Source organism: Humulus lupulus, chromosome 9 (assembly GCF_963169125.1).
Source record: "Humulus lupulus chromosome 9, drHumLupu1.1, whole genome shotgun sequence".
Lineage (NCBI taxonomy): Eukaryota > Viridiplantae > Streptophyta > Magnoliopsida > Rosales > Cannabaceae > Humulus > Humulus lupulus.
In genome coordinates, this window is record NC_084801.1 from 56,055,657 (window position 1) to 56,077,857 (window position 22,201).

Consider the following 22,201-nt stretch of genomic DNA (forward strand, 5'->3'; position numbering starts at 1 on the left):
AATTATGAGCTAAAGTTATTTAATGGATTGGAACTTGATGGATGGATGTTGTTGATATGTTGTGACTAGGTTTTCAGTGAGGCTCGGACTAGGGAACTGTGCTCGGGACATCGGTGCTTAGAAAGCTCAGGAAACAGGTAAGAAAAATGTTGTATCCATAGAGCAGGGCGAGGCCCTATAGTTTGTGTTGCAGGGCACAACCCTATATGATTGTGTTGCAGGGTGTAGCCCCCATTGATTATGTTTATACGTGTCTAAGTATTTTTTTTAATTATGCTATGTGTGCATATATGTGTGAATGAATGGTAAGAGTCGGGAACGGCGAAGGACAAGAACGGTGAGGGCCGGCAATGGCGAAGGTCGAGATTGGCAAGGCCGAGTATGACATGGGGCCGGGAGCAGCATCAAGCACATTGATTGCGAGCACGTGGAGTGCGAGTTGCCAGGGTGAGACCCTATAGGATACCTGGGATATCTTCAATGTGTAGCCTGCGAACCCAGGTCCTGGTAAAGCGCCTGGAACGGCATGACCATATGTGTTTAGCCTGTTGGTGGTTTTATTATATGCTGATTAATAGATATGCATATGTTATTTTCCTGTGCAGAGTTTTCTTGCTGGGCTTCAGCTCATGGGTGCTCTACTGTGCATGTAAGGGTAAGGGGAAAGTCGACCAACCATGAGTACGGAGAGCGCAAAGCGACGTGTACATGTTTGGCCTGCCTGGCTGCCACGACCAGGGGTATTTTGGGAGATATTTGTATTAAACCTAATTTTGTCGTTTAGTCGACTTTAATTATATTTTTGAGTTGTAAATATTTCTAAAATAGTATTTTGGGATCCAGAATGTTTAACGCTTTATAATTTTCAGTGAATGACTACATTTTCAAATTGTATGACTTTTGTTTATGGTTTAGCTACACTTTTGTCTTAAAACCTCGATTAGCAAGTTATTTGCACATTCTAAACTCACTTAGTAACGACTCTAAGGAAGTAGGGCATTGCAACTTGGTAACAGAGCGAGCCAAGGTTTATGGTTCCTGGGGATTGACTGAACATGTACGCTCGCTGTCAGTGACAAGCTCGACTCAGGGTTGTTTCATAATGATTGAATTTTATGCTTGATTATGTGCTTAAATGCCCTGTTTTCCTGCTTATCTTATATAGAGCATGATGAATGAGTTAACATATGCATGATGCCAGGGCATGGCTCGTTGAGTGTTATATCCTATTTGTATGTTATGTGGATTGTTGTTTTCTGTTGGCTGATGTGAATTGGGAGTTGGTTTTGGATGTTGTTACCATGCCTGATGAGCGGCGTCGTTAATTGCAGGCATATTGTTGAGAGGCCTCGACAATCATCGAGACTTCGTAGCAGTAGGGCCGAGGATGATAACAAGGGTCAGGACCCTCCACCTGCCCCACAGAATTGGCAATAGATGTTTGCCGAAATGGAAGCTAGAATGAATTGAACAGAGGAAAAAATTTGACAGCTGAGGCAACAGGCCCCTCCTCAGGTCACTGGGTTGTCAGCTCAGCAGGCTGTGGCACCAGTGTCAGTTCAGCCTGTTATGGAGAACAGGTGAGAACCTTTGTATGAGAGGTTTAGGAAGTAGCATCCTCCCACCTTCAAGGGTGGACCAGACCCACTGTGGGTAGAGCAGTGGGTGAATATGATTTCCTCCATCCTGGATTTCATGAGAGTGGAAGGGAACGAGAGGGTAGCTTATGCCAGCTACATGTTCAGAGAGGATACTCGCATCTGGTGGGATGTAGTGACTCAGAGAAGGCTTGTTGTAGATATGACTTGGGAAGAATTAAAAAACATCTTCAATGAGAAATATTACAGTGTTGCAGTCCGAGCTGCGAAGGTTGACGAGTTCATCAACTTGACTCAGAACCGGTTGACAGTTACTGAGTATGCTTTGAGATTTGACCAGTTGGCGAAGTTCGCTCCGGATTTGGTGCTGACTGATGCGGATAGAAGGGATCGGTTTGTGCGGGGGTTGAATGTTATGATCGCCCATGATGTTAAGATTACTTTGGATCCGGAGACTACTACATATTCCCAGGTTGTGGACAAGGCCCTTACAGCTGAGGGGGCTGAGGATCAGATATGGAGAGAAAGTGTTGTTAGGCGCGATAGGAGGATGGTGCCTCCTTTTATTGGATCCAGTCAGAGTGATGACTCCACTGAGCAGAAGAGAAAGGCCCCAGATTCTTTTGTTCCCCCTAGCTCAGATAGGAGGGCACGGGGTGCTTTTAGCGGCCGTCAGCGCGAAGGTGACTACTGGAGGAGTTTTCCAGTGTGTCCTCGGTGTAGATGGTGACATCAGGGAGAGTGCAGGATCAGGGCCTGCATTACTTGTGGGAGTATCAATCATTTGAAAAAAGGCTGCCCACAAGCCAGGAAATAGGAGCCGAAGTAGGGTGACAGTCTCGCTCTAGCTAGAGTGTTCACCTTGACTCAGACTGAGGCGGAGGGTAGCCTCTTGGTTGTGATAGGTCAAATTTCTAGTGATGGTTCTTCTTATACTGCATTGATTGATTCAGGAGCTACTCATTCATTTGTGTCTGCTAGAGTGATAGATCAGATGTATAGACCTAGTGTTTTGTATGCTAGGGGTTTTTAGACTTTGTTGCCAACTGGGGAACTGGTAGTCTCTAGGAGATGGATTAGAGCATTGCCAGTAGAGATAGACGGTAGGGAATTGTATGTTTATCTGATTGAGCTAGTGATGGATGACTTCGATATGATTCTAGGGATAGATTGGTTATCGAAGTATGGGGCGACGATTGACTGCAAGCGCAGGATGAAGACTTTTGAACTAGAAGGGGAGGTACCCTTTGTATTTGTGGGGACAGTTAGTGGACTGCGGGTACCTATGATTTCGGAATTGAAGGCTAGAAACCTGATGTAGGAAGGTTGCATAGGATTCCTAGTGGACATTGTGGATACCTCTAGGGTTGTGTCGGTTAGGCCGGGTGAGACCAGATTGGTATGTAAGTTTCCAGATTTATTTCCAGCAGATTTGCCAGGGTTGCCGCCACAACAGGAGATTGAGTTTGTTATATAGTTGGCACCAGGGGCGGAGCCAGTATCCAGAACACCTTATAGAATGGCTCTGGCAGAGTTAAAGGAGTTGAAGATTCAGTTGCAGGAGTTACTGGATTTGGGGTTCATCAGATCGAGTTTCTCGCCATGGGGTGCTCCAGTGTTGTTCGTCAAGAAGAAGGATAGATCTCTTAGGATGTGTATTGACTACAGGGAGCTAAACAAGTTAACCATCAAGAACAAGTACCCATTACCTAGGAGCGATGATTTATTTGACAAGCTACAAGGAAAGACAATGTTTTCCAAGATTGATCTCCGGTCAGGTTATTATCAGTTAAGGATCAAAGAAGATGACATACCAAAGACCGCTTTCCGCACGAGGTATGGACACTATGAATTCCTAGTTATGTCCTTTGGATTAACCAATGCCCCAACAATTTTTATGGACATGATGAATAGAGTTTTCAAGGACTATTTGGACAAGTTTGTGATTGTGTTATTGACGACATTCTAGTGTACTCTTAGTCAGAAACAGAACATGACTAGCATCTACGTTTGGTACTGCAACGATTGAGAGAGCATAGGTTATATGCTAAATTCAGCAAGTGTGAGTTTTGGCTACCGTAAGTCATGTTTCTGGGCCATATTGTCAGTAAGGAGGGAATTTTGGTTAAACCATGTAAGATTGAGGCAGTGAGAGATTGGCCTAGACCGAGAAATTTTCCTGAAGTTAGGAGTTTTCTAGGATTGGCAGGGTATTATCGGCGGTTCGTTCAAGGGTTCTCCAGGATAGCCACACCATTGACTGAATTGACGAGGAAGATGAGTAAGTATGTATGGATAGACAGGTGTGAGAACAGTTTCAAGGAATTGAAGCGGCAAATGATCACCGCGCTAATGTTGAGTCTGCCGACAGACAATGAGAAGTTTGTGGTTTACTGTGATGCTTCTAGAGAGGGTTTAGGGTGTGTGTTGATGCAAGCTAGAAATGTGTTAGCCTATGCATTGAGACAGCTAAAGGACTACGAGCAGAGATATCCCACACATGATCTGAAGTTTGCAGCGGTGGTATTTGCACTTAAGGTTTGGAGGCACTATCTGTATGGTGAGAAGTTCGAGATATACACCAACCATAAGAGTTTGAAGTACTTCTTTACTCAGAAGGATCTGAATATGCGCCAGAGACAGTGGCTGGAATTGGTAAAGGATTATGATTGTGATATCCTATACCATCCTGGGAAGGCTAATCTAGTGGCTGATGCATTGAGTCGGAAGGGCCCAGGACAATTATTCAGTTCGAGACAGATATCTGATAAATTAGCTGAGGAAATGACAAGAGCGGGTATAGAGTTGGTGGTTTGTCAGCTAGCCAACATCACTCTTCAGTCTACACTCCTTGAGAGGATCAAGGAGGCGCAGGGGAAGGATTTCCAGTTGAGAGGGCACAGAGAGAATGTCTTAGTCGGAGCGGCTAAGGACTTTTCTATCTCGGAGATGGGATTATTGAAGTACAAGGGTCGGATCTGTGTTCCGATGGATTATAATATCCGGCGAGAGATCTTGGATGAATCACATACCACTCCCTATACCTTACATCCAGGTATGATGAAGATGTACCAAGCTTTGAGAGTTTTGTATTGGTGATCAGGAATGAAGAGGGATGTGGTGGATTATGTGGCTAGATGCTTAACTTGTCAACAGGTAAAGGCTGAAGATCAGAGGCCAGTAGGGTTATTGCAGCCTCTAGAGATTCCAGAGTGGAAGTGGGAGGATATCACCATGGACTTCGTGGTTGGTTTGCCGAGGATCGTGGGACATCATGATTCGATGTGGGTGCTTGTGGATAGGTATACTAAGTCCGGCCACTTTTTACCTGTTAGTATGACTTATACTATGGAGCAGTATGCCGAATCGTATGCGAAGGAAATTGTTCGACTTCATGGGGCTCCAAGGTCGATAGTATTCGACAGGGACCCCACCTTCACCTCCAAGTTTTGGGAGAGTCTGCAGAAGGCTATGGGCATGCAGTTGCGGTTTAGTACTGCATATCATCCTCAGACAGATGGACAATCTGAGAGACCGATTCAGATAGTAGAAGACATGCTACAAGCTTGTGTGCTAGATTTTGGGTGATCTAGGAGTAAATATCTCCCTTTAATTGAGTTTTCATATAGTAACGGTTATTAGGCAACTATCGGAGTGGCTCCGTATGAGATGCTATATGGGAGGAAGTGCAGATCACCTATCCACTGGGATGAGACAGGTGATAGGAGGTACTTAGGTCCTAAGATGGTTCAGAGGACCAATAAGGTGATTGAAAAGATTAGAGCTCAAATGCTCGCCTCCCAGAGTCACCAAAAGAGTTACTCAGACTTGAAACGCAGGAGCGTAGAATTTCAAGTCAATGACCATGTGTTCCTAAGGGTTTCACCTTTGAGGGGAGTGAAACGATTTAATGTTCGGGGAAAGCTGAGCCTTAGGTTTGTTGGCCCCTTTGAGATTCTGGAACGGGTTGGAGAGGTAGCTTACAGATTGGCGATGCCTCCAGCTTTATCAGGGGTTCATGATGTTTTTCACGTGTCCATGCTTTAGAAGTATGTATTAGATTCGACGCATGTACTGAGTTATGAGAATTTGGAGTTGGATCAGGATCTATCATATGAGGAGAAGTCAATTCAGATTCTCGACTGGAAGGATAAAGTCTTGCGGAGCAAGACCATCGCCTTGGTGAAAGTGCTATGGAGGAACAGCAAGATTGAGGAGGTGACGTGGGAACTTGAATCAGATATACGGGAGCGGTATCCCGAGTTGTTCAGGTAATTTCGAGGACGAACACTACACCAAATACCACTTTCCATAACATATGAATATATTAGTATTGAAAAAGTATTATAATAAATCAAATAATAAAATAACAGGTGGGAAAAAAAATTGGCGGTACCAAAATTTTGGAGCCAAATTATCTTCTACTTTTTACTTTTTTATTTGCATCTACTTTTTTATTTCCAAAGCTCTAAATAGTTTTCTAACACACTCCTGACCATCCCTCAAGCGATACCCAGTTAGGGTTTCAGTATCAGCCACTGTCTTCCTCTTCTTCTTCTAATAACAATGGTGATCCCGATCCTGAAACTTCTGATCTCGGTCATGGGGCGGTCGAGAAGGAGAAGGAAGAGGAGGTAAGCGGAGCTTCTATTCATCAGGAGCTTGCGAGGTTGGAATTGAAGGAGAACGAGGAAGATCCAGTTTTGAAACTGGATTTGGAGGAGAAGAAAGAAGAAAAAGAAGAAGAGAAGGATGAGGAAAAGGTTGTTGACAGGTATTTGAGTGGAAAAGAAATGGAGAGCCAGAATGGAAGTGATAGGGTTTCAATCATGCTTGATTTCTTCAGCATGGAGAGGGATCAATCCTCTTCCAAATCTCAAAACCAGACGTCTTTTCAATGCCAACGAAGCTTTCCAAGTCACTATCTTCTCTTCCTCTTCTCCAATTTTTACTTGCCTTTTATTATTATTTTTATTTCTAGCATTCATAAAGTCATTTCCATGATTATTCTTGAGGTTCTGAAATCTGGGATTGCGAACTGGAAATTGGACATTAATGGCCTTTTGTTTGATATATTAAAGCAATTGTTTTGGTTCCTTTCTAGCACCAAATCAGATCATATATTTTGTCTTCCTTTGACTTTTTTTGTGCCTAATGCTACCAGGTATCCATTCGTTCCTTCATTCGCATATAAAAATATACATATATATTAGCCAAAAATTAAAAATTAACAAGTGTTGTTCTATATATGTGTATCTTTATAGTGGAATATCATAAGTGCTTTGATTGATAGTGTTCAATAGCTTTACCTTATTCCATTAGTAATTATATGGAGTTTAGAGCCTAGACCACTTACATCCCTAAAAATAAATTAATAAAAAAATTGTGGAGTCAATATAACAATGGTGTCTTTTTGTTCTATTGTATATTTGGAATATGTTTCTCCTCTTTTATGGTGTAAACATACTCCATTGATCATGAAGTGGGGTAGTATTTTGTTCTAACTTGTAACACTAAAATGTGGAGAATATAATTGAATATGCACATAGCTTGAATTTAATCTTTGCCAATATTTACTTTTAATTTTGGCATATTCTTTTTTGTTCCTCTATCGTATAAGCACTTTCTTATTTTATGAAAAATTGTGCTAAAAGGCTTTCAAACGAGAGGAGATTGCAAACAAGTTCCACAGCGTGACAGCATTGTGTGAGATTCCATACAAGAAATTAGCTATATCTGACGAAGTTCGGGAACAGGTAATTCTTCAACCCAATAAAGTTTTTAGTTTCACTTATCGTCATTTCATAGTGTACATGACATCATGGTTTACTCAATTTTCAAGTAATCAAGGAATGTGTAATCATAATTTAATTTTGTTTTAGATTGAACTCGTGCATTCCCAATTCAGAAGAGAAAAAGAGAGAACAGAATCACTTGACTCGCAGCTGGATCAGGATTTAATCATGGCAGAGAAAGAAGATGACCCTGACCCTGTAATTCTGAAAAGACTTACAGACAAGCTGCATCTCATGATGATCAATGACCTTAAAAGAGAGTCAGTTGCTTTCCATGAAATGTTTATCACAAGTGATGAAGTTCCAGGGGACTCATTTCAAAAGATGTCGTCCTTGCTTAACAAGTTAATGGAGTATGTACTACTAGAGAACCCAACAAATGATGCCCCTGAAAGTGATAAGGATTTGGTTAAGCACAGATCTCCTGTTATTCCAGATGATTTTAGGTGCCCAATATCACTTGAGTTGATGAAAGATCCTGTGATTGTCTCCACTGGATAGGTAATAATATCAAGCCACTGCCTTCACGGGTTATAACATGTGTATATTGACAATCATTTTAATTTTAATTGTCTAACCTTTTTGCAGACATATGAAAGATCCTGTATTCAAAAGTGGATAGACAAACCTGGCAGTACCAGGGATTGCGTGTCCTCGTCCAGTAATAGGTCTACTATAGTTATCCATTTTCTCAAGTAGGACTAGTTATTTTTATTTTTTAATATAATGAAGAAATCTACTTTTAGGTTGGTGATTTATGGCTTGTTCGGAGATTCAAATGGTTGTAAAGAATGAAGATTATGTAACTATATGGGTGTCTAAGATATGGAAAGACAGTCACTTAACATTTTCAATATGCGACTTCTAGGGGCTTAGGTTTGTTTTCTATATACTTAATTTCTCTACCAGAACATTATTTTGCTATAGGACATAATTTCTTTTAGGCATATAAATCAATATCATTAATGCTCAATGCCCTTGGTATACAAATGTGTATATATATATTTATATACAAGAGAAAGTTTAATTGAGTTCAAATATATCACTGAGAATTTTGTTGCTGTAGATGGGAATGCTTGATTTTTTTTTTTACTTTTGGTAATTGGAATGATGGTGGTAAGTTTAAAGATGCGGATTGCAAATGATGGAAATTATATAGAACTTAAATGGTTTATAGCTTGGAAACAAAGAGAACAAATTGTTGACTTTCAATTGCCATTTGAGATTTTTGGGGCTGTGCAACAAAAGTGAGCACCATTTTGTTATGACTTCATTCAATTTTTAGATGCATAAGTCCAAACTTAATCTAATATGTTGAAAAAATAATTTCTTTAAGTTCTTACTAGAAAACTTGATTATGGGATTGGATTCTTAGTTGAGTGACTCATTTTTAGTTTGAAACTTTATGTAACGACCCAAATTCGCTAATAAGGCTTAAGGGCCTTGATTAGTGTGCCTGGAGGGCATAATGGGAATTATGTGTGACTTTAATGAAAAGGATGCATGATTATGATTTAAAGCATGTTATATGACTATTTGAATATTTGAGATGCATGACTATGTGTATTAGTATGCAAGTAGGCCTTGATTAGGTCAGAAGGGCATAATTGTAATTTTGGCCATCATGGGCATAACTGTATTGATATATGTGATAATTGTCGAGACCACATTATTATGTGGATATATCTGTGATCTGTGACTCAAGACGATCCCAGTGGGCAGATTAGCGAAAAAGTCACGGCGGGGATTTATACCCGGCTCGGGGTGAGCCTGGGGGTATAAATGGGAATTTAGTGAGTATATTGGAGTCTATTTTGACATCGAGGAATATTATTGGTGATTAATTAGGTATTGGGAATTAAGCGGTAAATATTAGAGACACTCGAGGAGTTAGTGGGAATTGGGGTAAAATGACTAAAATGGCCCTAAGTGGATTAAAGGGTTTAGAATTAATAGGGAGGGCATTTTGGTCAATTGGCTTCTCAGAGATAGATAAGTTAGGGCTTTATGCTTAGTGGGAATTTTAGAACAATATAGAAGTCTGAGGAAAGAAAGAAAAGAAGGAAAAGGAAGAAAAAAGAAAGGGAGAAAATAGAGAGATTCCTAAGGTCGGTTTATGATTTCTTCATCAGTTTCTTGAGTATTTTTGGAGCAAAGCTCAGGGAGGAGCTAAGTTAAGCTGAGCATCCAGAATCCTAAGCTAGGCTTGGAGAATTGGCAGAGGTTTAGCAAGAACACCCTAACACTTGAGGTAAGGCTTTGTAGTTTCTTCAGTTTCTGGTTTTGGTTTTGAACTATGGTGTATAAGCTGAACTTGATGAGAACTTTAGGGAATTCAGGCCAAAGGTTGAGGAAGAGCAAGCTAAGGAGGTGTAGAGGTTGTCTTGAAATCGAATTCCCATTAAAGGTATGAATTCTAAGCTTTTAACTCTAATGTTTTGGCTGGTTTCTGCTGAGTTTTTGATGTCTAGGAGTGGCTATGGTGGATTTTGAGATTAGGGATGCATGTGCTTGAGTTTTGGGTATTTGGGGTGCTTGGGATGAGTGGAGTGTGTTAATAAGGTTGTTTTTGAGTTTGGTGAAGGTTTGGAGAAGTTTTGGTTGAGTGTGGTTCGAGGAAATCGCAGGAAGGAAAACTGAGGTGGTGCCTGTCTGTGACTAGCGCTACAGCGCTAGCCTTTGGGCGTTGTAGCGCTAGGCCAAGCTTTCTGGGGGAATTTGGTTATGCTTGTAGCGCTGTAGCGCTCTCCTAAGAGCACTGTAGCGCTGACCTGTTTCCAGAAAGGGGTTTTGGGGTTATTTGCAAGGGTTTTTGACCAAGGGTTCGAGGTTCGATTCCACCACCTTGTTTGGTGGAACTAGGACTTTCCAGGGGCTCGGGATTGGTCCCGAGGCTAGGTTTTGGACTTGAGGTTTGGTGATGACTTTGATCTATGGTAGTGTTTAGGAGAGCGCTAGGGCTCGAGAGGGATCGTGGTCAAGGAGTCGAGTGATCAAAGCTAGCGAATCGAAAGGTAAGAAAACTACACCCGGTTATATGTTTGTGATGGGACAAAGTGCTCCCGATATTTGTATTATGTCAATGATGGTATCATGCCATGGGACATGTGATAGCGGCCTAAAGGTGCCGTACACAATATTTGCGCACAGGGCGCGGCTTGGCCACTGGTAGCCGAGGACAGCTTAATATTCACTGAGCTCGGTTTAAGCAGGCCAGAGTCAATGGGATAACAGAGGGTGCGACCTGAGGGCGCTAACCCTAGTTATCATATGTGATTTGGTGTATGATATGAATTGATATGTTTAGTATGCTGAATACTTGACTATTATGAATGTTGACTTGGTTAAGAATATGTGATGCAATATGAGATATTGATTTGTTTGTTGATTGCTTATGCTCTGTTGTTGTGTTTTCTTGCTGGGCCTTGGCTCACGGGTGCTACATGGTGCAGGTAAAGGCAAAGGCAAGCTGGACCAATCCTGAGATGGAGAGCGGCGGGGTTGAATGTACATAGCCAGCTGTTCGATCGCCATGGTCGAGGAGTGGATCAGGACAGGGATTGCCTAACTGTCTGTTTTGCCTTAATATGGCTTGATATTGTACTTAAACCTTATGACTTTTGTAAACGGTCTTTAAACTTATTAGTTTTTTGGGATCCCGTGTAAACAGATAATGTCTCTTTATGAAAAATATGACTTTTGAGACCAAAACATTTTAACCCTAGTTCCTATATAGTTTCAATAGCACATTTTTAATTAAACGACTTGATTAGCAAGTCTAGCACTTTATAAACACACAGTGTAACGGTCTTGGCTATCCAGGGCTTTACACTTTATGAAGTTAAGATTAAGTTTTATACAATAATGCTTATGGTTTAAGACAATAAAAAAATATGCACTCCATATGTTTGGTGGAATACCTTAGAGACATAATATAGAGTATTGATGTTAATGTTACACATTAATTCAAAAGTTCAAGTGCTTTTTTCTTTCTTTATTTCTATTATACATACTTTTCTATAGTTTTCTTCATTATAGGCTTATTGTTTACCGAACAATTTTTTTCTTCACTATTGTTATATAGTGGTATTTGTTTCTTTCATTTATTATTTTATTTGTCACAGAGGCATTGTGTTTTTATTTTTTGGCTTAGTTTCCTATATATCATTTCACTTTTAGCAATTGGTGGAATTACTAGTAGTGAATAGAAGCCTCTCTTGTCTTAGAAGCAGGCAGTCCATCTCGTCTCTAGCTACACCAAAAAGCGAAATTGGTTTGTGATTTTTCTCTATAGATATTTGGAATCAATTATGTCTCTTAACATAATATGTTTGTTACAATGCCTCTAAGAAGCTTGAATAAAAAAATATCAAATTTGTTGCTTGTGTTGTGTACCAAAAGTAAAATATTTCTTGCTCAAGATGTGATATTTTTCACCAATGTGTATGTTGTGTATGTGACATCATGAGTATTTAACTTGTTGACTTACATTGTTTATGAATATTTTGCTAAATAGGTTAATCAAATTCCTAATTAAATTTTCTCAAAGATGTATGTTTATTTTATTATTGGATTCTATGTTTTTTTTTTTGGAGATTTTTTGCTTCATTTGTTATGTAACCTAATTATACATATATTTTGAGACATATAGCCATAAATGTAGTGTATCTTATTATGCCCAGCTCACCCATAAGAACTTGTATAGGATTTATATATTAAGACATGAATTAGTTAGATCTCAAGATATGTCATTCGTAATGTGAAAATTGGACATTTTATTTGGTTAATGGACTTGAAAAATGATTTGTACTTTTACTTTTTATTTTTTGATAGAGCATTTGTAGAGAATAATTTCCATAATTTGAAAGATTATATTTAGTATTATGGTATGTATTTTATAATACTTTTTTGGTCTTCTTGAAAGCAATTTTTCTTGAAGTGGACTATGCTTTGATGTTTTTTGGAACTGTTGGTGCCTGCATCCATGGGGCTACTCTTCCTATTTTCTTTGTATTGTTTGGTATGGTATTATGGTCTGGTAGGTTGGGCTGTGTTGGATTTGTGGGCTGAAAATGAAGTATCAACTATTGGCACCTACCACTTGTTATCATTTGACCCACCTTATGTCGGTGCTTTTATTTTCTTGAAATATCTAAGCCAACACGTGAATGAGGTTAAGACACATTTATATATAATCTTTTCATTAAGCTGAAAAGTTCAATGTGTTTGTTTACTATGATTACATATTTTGATATATTTCATAAGTTTATTAAAGTATGTGATGATTCTCAATGAATCACTGATAAGTGAATTGGCTATATGGCAGTTTAGTTAGTTATATAAACTAGTTCATATACTGCAAACTTCAGGATAGAAAAGTTCAAAAATTTCTTTACTCTGTCATGATTTTGTGCTTGACTAGTACTAGAAGGTGAGGCTTTTAACTATCTAGAAGCTGTAATAATAACTATTGTCCTTTCTCATTAAACAAACTGAAAAAGGTTGAATAAAACAAAAAAACATTTATACTCTACTGTCACAAAAATGTATAAGACTATTTCTGGATGATCAAACAGAATTAACTTAGATAATCTTTAAGTAAATGGCTAACTCATTAGAAGAGCAAACATTTCTCTCTACTAGCTGGACATGAATCTTAGGTTTGAGACTGAAGCTTTGAAACTCCTTTAGCCAACTATAAATATAATCTCATAGTCAAATACATAAAATACATAAAGTTAAAGTCATAAACAAACATGTGTCTAATTTTCTACACGTAATTTTTGAGTTAGGCAAGTCAACCCTGCAAACGACCCATTTATTATACAAGTTAGAAACCTCAACTTAAAACTAATTCAACCCCCTTATAATTAAAATCCAAAGCGGCAAACTTAACGCAAGTTTCAAGTCGTATTATCATGTTTGACCTATTTTGCCACCTTCAATCTTAACCAAAAAGTGGTCAAAAATCAACTATATCTCAGATAAAGTGTTTTTCCTCTGCTTGTGATATTCTTCTATCTTTCCCTACAATCTCTATTCTGTAACAAAGGAAAACACTTGATACCTATGGGAACCAAGATATAGAAACATTTTAAAGTTAGATAATTATAGTCTAAAGAAAGCATTAATATTCATGTACAGAGTCATTCATTATCATAAGACATTTTACTATCCACATTTTTTTTTATATGAGTTGCATGACACAACTTTGTTTCAATGTTTCTGGTTTTAAAGAATTGTCCATCTGAGCATTACACACTCTAATATCAATACCTCATGATTAGCACTATCTGCAACTTTTGAGGCTTAAATTATACTTGAAAGTTATCTTTGTTATATTACTACTTAAATTATACAGTGAACAGTAATGACATCATTCTGTAGCTTCAATTCCTTAGCAATACCTTCAAGCCACATAGCTTCTTTAACTGCCTCAATGAGAGCAATGTATTCAACCACATAGATATGTGCTTCATAATTGGAGAAAAACCATCATTGAAATCAATGCCTTTCCTTTGTGTGAACCCACGAGCAACAAGCCTAGCCTTGAATCTGCCTCTTTCAACCCTAGGAATTCCTTTTTTAATCTTGAAAATCCACTTACAGCTTACCAATCTAGAACCAGTAGGCCTTTTTACTAAACTCCATGTATTATTGTCATATAGAGATTTCATCTCCTCATCCATGGCTGTAAGCCAATTTTTTCTGTCCTTACAAGCAATAGCAGTTTTAAAACTCTTAGGTTCATCATCAAGGACTTCACTTGCTGCCACTAAGGAGAAGGCCATTAAATCTGCATAACCAAATCTCTCAGGAGCTTGTAGTGTTCAATATGTTAATTTAATTAATGAAGTGTTAGTGCTCTCTTCTTTGAGGCTTGGTTCATACCAAAAAAAAAAATCTGGTCTATAAAGTACAATTGAACATCAAATTTGAGGCTATTAGTACTTTTTGCTTTTATTTTGAAAACAGGGAAACGGAAAATAGTGTGGTCTGTAATTAGTTTGAAGCTCTTGTAAAATAGTTATTTTGATTTATTAATATCTACTTTGAACTCATAAGGATGTCAAAGTATATGATGATATGATTGACTATATCAATAGTAGTTGCTGGTACAAAATAATGGTAAGCCTTTTATTTTGGTTGCTTTCTCACGAGCATTCAATTAAGTATCAACGCAGAATTCCAACTATATTTAGCTAGTTTCTCACAAGCCTATTTGCACTTTTGATTTCTATAGACATGACTTTCCTTCTTTATTTCTTTTATTTGTAGCAAATCATACAGTTTAACTGTTATGTATGCTTTTCTAATTTTTTCCATTCATACTTCTCTTCTTAAGGTACCATTTTCTTATAGTTATGTAAATTAGAACTAGAAATTTTTTAATGCAAATAAAACCCAACAGCGGTGCTCCCTTTTGAGCAATTGCAATGGTGAATCTAAGCATAATAGTATTGACTCTCAATATAAATGTAATAAACTTTAATTGGACTAATATAAGATGAGCTTTTGTTTTAACTAAGAAGTTTATGATTTTTATGCCATGCTTAGGAGGCTGGAAATTATGTAAAAGATGATGTATGGCTTGCCCTTATTGTTGAGACAAGCAATTCTTCTGATCTCCATTGATATACTGTCAGGGATTTATACAAGGCATTCTAACATCATCTGAACAGGTGGGCTTTTTATTTCCCTTGTGCACACTATAAATGATTAATGGAAAGATTGTAGTACTTTTATTACTACAAAATTTATCTATTAAGTGGTAGCTGCTAGATCTGTTATGGTTTTCTATGAATCTGCTAGTCTTCCTCTAATTTTTAGCTCATTATAAGTGATGCATTCTCTTCTTCTATTTAACACTTCTATATATTTCAATAAAGTTCAGTTCATTCATTCTCTACCCTCTCTGATTTTCTCATTCACTTTCATTTCTGAATTTAACTGTTTGTTTTGTGGAATATTCATATGCTTAGAATTTTCTTTCTTAATAGGCTGATATATGACCATGTTAGAAGATGAACGACCAACAAAAAGATGACTTTCATCAGCCCTTGTCAAGGTATAAAGAAGAAAGTCTTCTGTTGTGCTTTAGAATTATGCTGCTAAATGTTTCTTTCATTTTCATTAAGTTTTAGGTATTGATAGAGTTCTCTGGCTTTGGTTTATCTTAGTTATACTTAGTTTTCTATTGGGTTGAAGAGATATAAAAACAAGTTAACAAAAACACTATTTTTGAACCAATGGGAAGCCTTTTTCTATTTTTATCTAATATATACAACTTTAGCCTAGAAATTGTATGATTTAGATTTTTATCTATTTTTTATTTTTGTTGTTTCAAGTGGTCATAATCGTAATAGATGAGGTGAGGGTTTTAGAAATATGTTTTTAACATCTCCTTTTATTCTCGTGTGTTTCAATGTCGTAGTTTATAGTTTTTTCTTTGGAAACTTAAGTAGCTTATCTTTTATTTCATATAAAATTGATCGTTCCATACATTGAGAAGAATACTTAATGTTCTAAGGTCATGCTCAAAAATCCTGCCTTTGAAGAAATTAGTTTTCATGTCTTCCATCACTACAATTATATATATGTTTATATACTTGTGAGGATTCAAACTAATCCTCTGATATTAGAATAGGCACAATGAGATCTAAGATACAACAAGGAATAAGATTTGCACTAAATCTTTCTATATTTTTGTATTATTCTTTTTTTGTTTCTCTTCATGTTATTAAAGGACTTGTATATATATCTACAATTTTCACCCCTCAATGAGCTCCAAAAACTCTAATTAATTAACTAGCAACAAACAATTAGGTTTGCATTTATTTTATTTTCTGTTAATATGTCTTAGTTTGCCTAGTAGTATTCCATTTATATATCATAAGGTAGTTTAAATTTGCTCATGTTGTTGCTTACTTATTTATAATGGTTATATTTGATAATGTTTGAAGCGTGTCTATGAGTTTGATTTGCTATTTTGTATTGCTTCAATCTACTAATTGCTTACACAAATAGCTATTATATATGCTTCTGATCTGAACAGCACAAAAGAACAATTTCTTAACTACACTGGATTGTTTAACTTTATTTGGATCTAGGGAAAATGCTTGTAAATATACAGTAGCATATGTAGACAAGCTTTTAGATTTAGTTCTTTTCATTGCCTCATTTTGTTGGAACTTTTTAAGTCTTGGTCAACACTATCATAACATCTATAAGTGTAAATAGATTTCTTAACAAAACATTATATAGCCATTAAGCTTTTGGTTTGAGCAAGTATTGATGGACTGTACTTGAAGCATATATAATAGCTATTTTTGGCCAGCCATTCTGTTTCTATTGCCAAGTCACACAATTCTTGCCATATTTTACATTTCTTGCTTTTGACTAAAACTTGGTACATTCTACCTTGTGTTTGACATGGTAGTGGTTTGTATTTTTTAGCATATATTGGCTGCATTTAATTTAATTTTTTATAGTTTGTATATGTGTATTTATAAAACTTTTCATCCCATGCCCCACAAATAGAACATGCAATTGTCATAGACAATAGTATAGGATTTGTTTATTCTTTTAACATATATGAGTGTCTTCCATTTGAAATATTACTTCTTGGCACTCTTATGGATGGCTTTTATATATATTTTTTCTTTTTGATTTTGTGTTCTTGCTTGACAGTCTCAGTAAATGAAATTTCATTATGTACAGAAAAAGTGACTGATAGATTATATTTTGATTCTCCTTTCAACAAAATAGCTTAACTCAAAACTGTACACAGTTACAAAACTTAAATTTTTTGAAAGAAAGGCCAATCAATAGTTCTATGTTCTGTTTTCAATAGGGATAGTCAGTAATATTTCTTATTGTATCATTAATACTTGGTTTGTTGTGACCAAAAACTTTTCTAATTATCATCTTGATACTAAGTTGAAATTTACTAGGTTGCCAATGACTTGTGTTCCTACCTAAACATCTTTAAAAAAATCCTCCTTGCTTCCCATTCTAGTTTGTATATTTCTTCTTTGATTTTCTAGTTGGGAATTGAGATCTCTTACTTTCATTATTTATGGAAATCCCATGCTTTTTGTATAGAGAAGCAATGCTAATATATATGCTTTTGCCTCGCTTTTTAATCTGTTTATGCTTTAGCCAGCCATGGGTAATGTTTTTGCCTTGCTTTTTAACCTGTTTATGCTTTAGCCAACATGTTTGTGTGAATATAGTGGTTTGATCTGAAAGATTTTTTGTCATATTTTGTGTTTGATTTTTAGTATCTAGCTTGTATCTTAGGCATGTCTTTGACTAAATGAGATGTTCTTCATTGGAGATCATCACTTATAGATTTGTAAACTTGATTAGAACAAATTTTAAGGAGCTAGGGTCTGGTCTATCCTATATAGGGTCAAAAAGACTGATTTTTAACACAAAATAACTGTGCAATATCCATCTTTTTGATATAAATCCTCTGCGAATATGTATCACTATTTTTTAATTACTTGTTAGTGCCCAAATAACTTAAGGTCTAGAGTTTAGTACCTGTTTGAGCACCATATTCTATTACACATCTCCTTTAAATGAGATATGACATTCGATGAATCTACCCTAGAAATAATAGTATCATTCTAAATGCTTTTGTAACTCAAATCTCCCAAACTTTTAACATGCTGTCTCAGTAATTAATCACCTGAACCAGAGATGTCTTTAGGGTGAAATTGAGGCCCCTTTAACCTGAAAATGTTAATGTTTGTTTATTGTATAATATGTATATATTCACTGTGTGATAGCAGTATTTTGAATTTTGAAGTATGTTCACCTGGTATTGCTTGCTTAGGTCTTATATTGTATACAGTTTTATTATTTGATTCATATTATTTAATTTTTTTAAGCATATACCTTACATTTTATCTGCTATTGCAGGGGAAAAATGTCTCTTTCCCCATCAATTGGAGGAGAAAAGGATACTTAATTTTGAAGGCTTTGTGTTGGGCAGCTGTAGAATATTTTGTGCTGAAAGTAGTAACTTTTCAATATGTTGAATATTTAAGACTACTTGAATACTTAAAGAACATTTTTTTGTTGAAAACAATGTTGAGTGTTTTAAACTAATTTGTGGATTGTTAATACAATGTTGAATGTTTTTACTTTTTGTTATTTGAAAATCAAATTCATTTGATGATGCAAGTATATATTAGAAAGTTAATTTTAATTATATAAAAAAAATTATAAAATAATAGAATAAATTAGTGTTATATAAATGAATATATAATGAGAATTTAAACTTACTAAATATTAAAATAATACGAAAATTGTGTTATAATATCTTTTATAGTAACACCTTTTATGTAAAGAGTTTTGTTATGCAAACTTCATTATATAACACAAAAAATGTGTTATACTAAAGTGAAGTATAACACAAAAAATGTGTTATACTAAAGTGTAGTATAACACAAATTTATAAGTATTGAAATGTGTTATATAATCAACTATAAATAATATAATTAAACACTTATCTATTTATTAAAATAACACAGAAAGTGTGTTATCGTTGACAGTATAAAAACACATCTGTATAACAATGATAAAGTATTATGTAAAGTACCCTGACCTACGATAACATAGTCGGTCTTAACACATCAAAAATTGTTATGGTATGTTTTGATAACACATTTTTGGTGTTATTAAAAGCATTTTTTTCTTGTAGTGGAAATTTCTGTAAGGAGGGGATAGTTGTAGCATCCTAAATTTGCAAATAAGGCTTGGGGCCTTAATTAGTGTGCCTGAAGGGCAATCAGTGATTTATTATTATAATATGTGAATTTGATGAATATGTGATTATTGTTAATATTGTGATATATTGGTGTTGCACGATCCGAGATAGTCCTAGGGAGCGGATTAGCTAGAAAGTCACAACGGGGTCGAATACCCGACTCGGGGAGAGTCGAGGGGTATTTCGAGTATTAGACACTTTATGGGGTTATCGGGTTATGAAAATAAATATTTGGATATATATTTGAAGTTAGAACGTTTAGGAGGGAATATTGGGGAAATTTACCATTTTGCCCTTGGGGACGTTTTTGGTACCCCGAGCCTTTGAGGTAACCTTAGAGACTTAAGTTAAAGAAAACACAATTGAGGAAGTATTCAGAAACTAGGAAACCGACCCTCTCTCTCTCTATCTCTCGGTTCTCTCTTCTCTCTTAGAAGCTTGGAGATTTTGGTGAAAAACTAACCAGAGACTAAGGATTCAAGCTGGAACTTTGGGGGCTAGAAGCTTGGAACTTAGGGGATTAATTCACAGATTTAATTAAGCACAAAGGTAAGATTTTAAACTTGATGATTTATGTTGAATTTCTGCTTGTGTTTCAGAGTTATGCATGTGAGCTAGGTGAAGAATCCTTCTTGAGTTTTAGATGAGGTTTGGGGTTAATTCTTGTTTGGTTTTGTTGCTGAGACAATAATAGACCTTTTGTGATGATTAGCTTGAATTGTTGGGTTGATTTTGGGGGTAAATTGGCTTGGTTTTGGTGGAGAAAATGGAGGATTTTTCTGGGTTCGAAGGGTCAGGCCACGACATTGTTCTTGCTGATCCGCGACCCTCTAGAAATTTTGGTGGCTAGAAGAAGGGCGGGCCGTGGCACACCTTGGCTTGGGTCGCGGCGCGCATGCCCTGTTTTGGGGGTTGGGGTTTCTGGTTGAGGAGGGTCGCGGCATGGGTTCATGGGGCCACAACACTTAGTGTGTTTTTGGGCATCAAGGAGGTTTTAGACTCAGGAATCCAAAAGTTAAGGCTCGGGATTGATTTTATCACTCATATTGATAGAATTCAAGGTTTCGAAGACTAGAATTATGAGCTAAAGTTATTTAATGGATTAGAACTTGATCGATGGATGTTTTTGATACGTTGTGACTAGGTTTTCAGTGAGGCTCAGACTAGGGGACTGTGCTCGAGACATCGGTGCTTAGAAAGCTCGGGACACAGGTAAGAAAACTGTTGTACCCATAGAGTAGGGGGAGGCCCTATAGTTTGTGTTGCAGGGCACAACCCTATACGATTGTGTTGTAGGGCGTAGTTCCCATTGATTATTTTTTATATACGTGTTTAAGTATTTGTTTAATTATGCTATGGTGCATATGGCATGGGGCCTAGAGCAGCGTTAAGCACGTGGAGAACGAGTTGCCAAGGTGAGACCCTATAAGATACATGGGATATCCTCACCATGTAGACCGCGAATCCAGGGCCTGGTAAAGCGCCTGGGACAGCATTTCCGTTTGTGTTTAGCCTGTTGGCAGTTTTTTTATATGCTGATTGATAGATATGCATATGTTATTTGCTTATGCGGAGTTTTCTTCCTGGGCTTCGGCTCACAGGTGTTCTATGGTGTAGGTATGGTATTGATTGATAGATCATGAGTACGGAGAGCACGAAGTGACGTGTACATGTTTGGCCTGCCTGACTGCCACAACCAGGGGTATTTTGGGAGATGTTTGTATGAAACCTAATTTTGTCGTTTAGTCGACTTTAATTATATTTTTGAGTTGTAAATATTTTTGAAACAGTATTTTGGGATCCCGAATGTTTAACGCTTTATAATTTTCAGTGAATGACTACATTTTCAAATTGTATGTCTTTTGTTTATGGTTTAGCTACACTTTTGTCTTAAAACCTCGATTAACGAGTTATTTGCACATTCTAAACTCACTTAGTAATGACTCTAAGGAAGTATGGCGTTACATCGTGACTCCACTAAAGACTTAGAATTGCACTCTTGAATTCATTGAACACTCTATAAGCAATATACATGCGTTATTAGTTATCCATTGGTACAACCATAATTATCACTCAATTCTCTATAGACGGTCTACAATGAGATGGGACGAAAATACGGTTTTATTCTCATTGTATTTTATCCTTAAAACACTTAGTTCCTTGTAAATGATATTTCAGAAAACTATTATTAATTACTGAAATGAGATCTCTATTATTTAGCACCTCGAACAAAATTAAAAGGAAACCATCATTTTACTTTTTCATCATAAGCTATATATGTTCATATCTATGATTAATGCTTCCACTCAATTATACTACTAAATTTCCAAGATGTATGTATGGGCTAGTCCGTAGGGTAGGCGGGTAACGAACAAGTCAAAGAACTCAAATAATACAATCAGCTAGAATACTAACCACTCAGAATTGAGATTGAATTGACCTATTGTCAACTATATAATATGACTAGAATAGAGAATAACGATATGTTTACTTATCTCTTTTGTTGTCAATATCGGTCTAGTCCGATGTAACAAATATATTCGATCTTATCTACTTTGCTGATGTTCTAGAATGAACATAACACTACAATGTGTAAGTAGATTATATCGTAGATTGGCAAGTCAGTGTAAATACTGTGCACTGACTAATCTTAGGAATAACTTATTTTTGAACATATAATCATATTTATATTCCACTGTGATTACGTCGCTATAAATATGATTAGCTATATGCTCAGCATTTAATTGAAGTTCATGTTAAACAAATAATCATGAAAATAAAACATGTGAGCAAAGTGATTGACCAAGAAAAAAATGATTTATATTCTTTTATTGATAATAAAATGAGATTACAAAGAAATTGAGTTTTAATTAGGGCATAAAACCCCAACAAGATTTAGGTGTATAGGTGCCTTGTTAACATTGATCGGCCTTTCTTACCACACATGCAAAGGTACGTATTTCATCATTTCTACTTCCCATTCACTGCCTCATACACGTATTGCTTACATATCTTCTAACATTAGTTGC

General features: G+C 36.6%; 1 protein-coding gene across 1 annotated transcript; it reads left to right on the top strand.

Moving 5' to 3' along the window:
- Positions 1-4,946: 4,946 nt before the first annotated feature.
- Positions 4,947-7,894, top strand: LOC133799735 (U-box domain-containing protein 14-like). The gene is made up of 4 exons (XM_062237736.1): positions 4,947-4,966; positions 6,106-6,418; positions 7,253-7,354; positions 7,481-7,894. The coding sequence occupies exons 1-4, from the start codon at positions 4,947-4,949 to the stop codon at positions 7,892-7,894; spliced, it is 849 nt and encodes a 282-aa protein (XP_062093720.1).
- Positions 7,895-22,201: the final 14,307 nt, after the last annotated feature.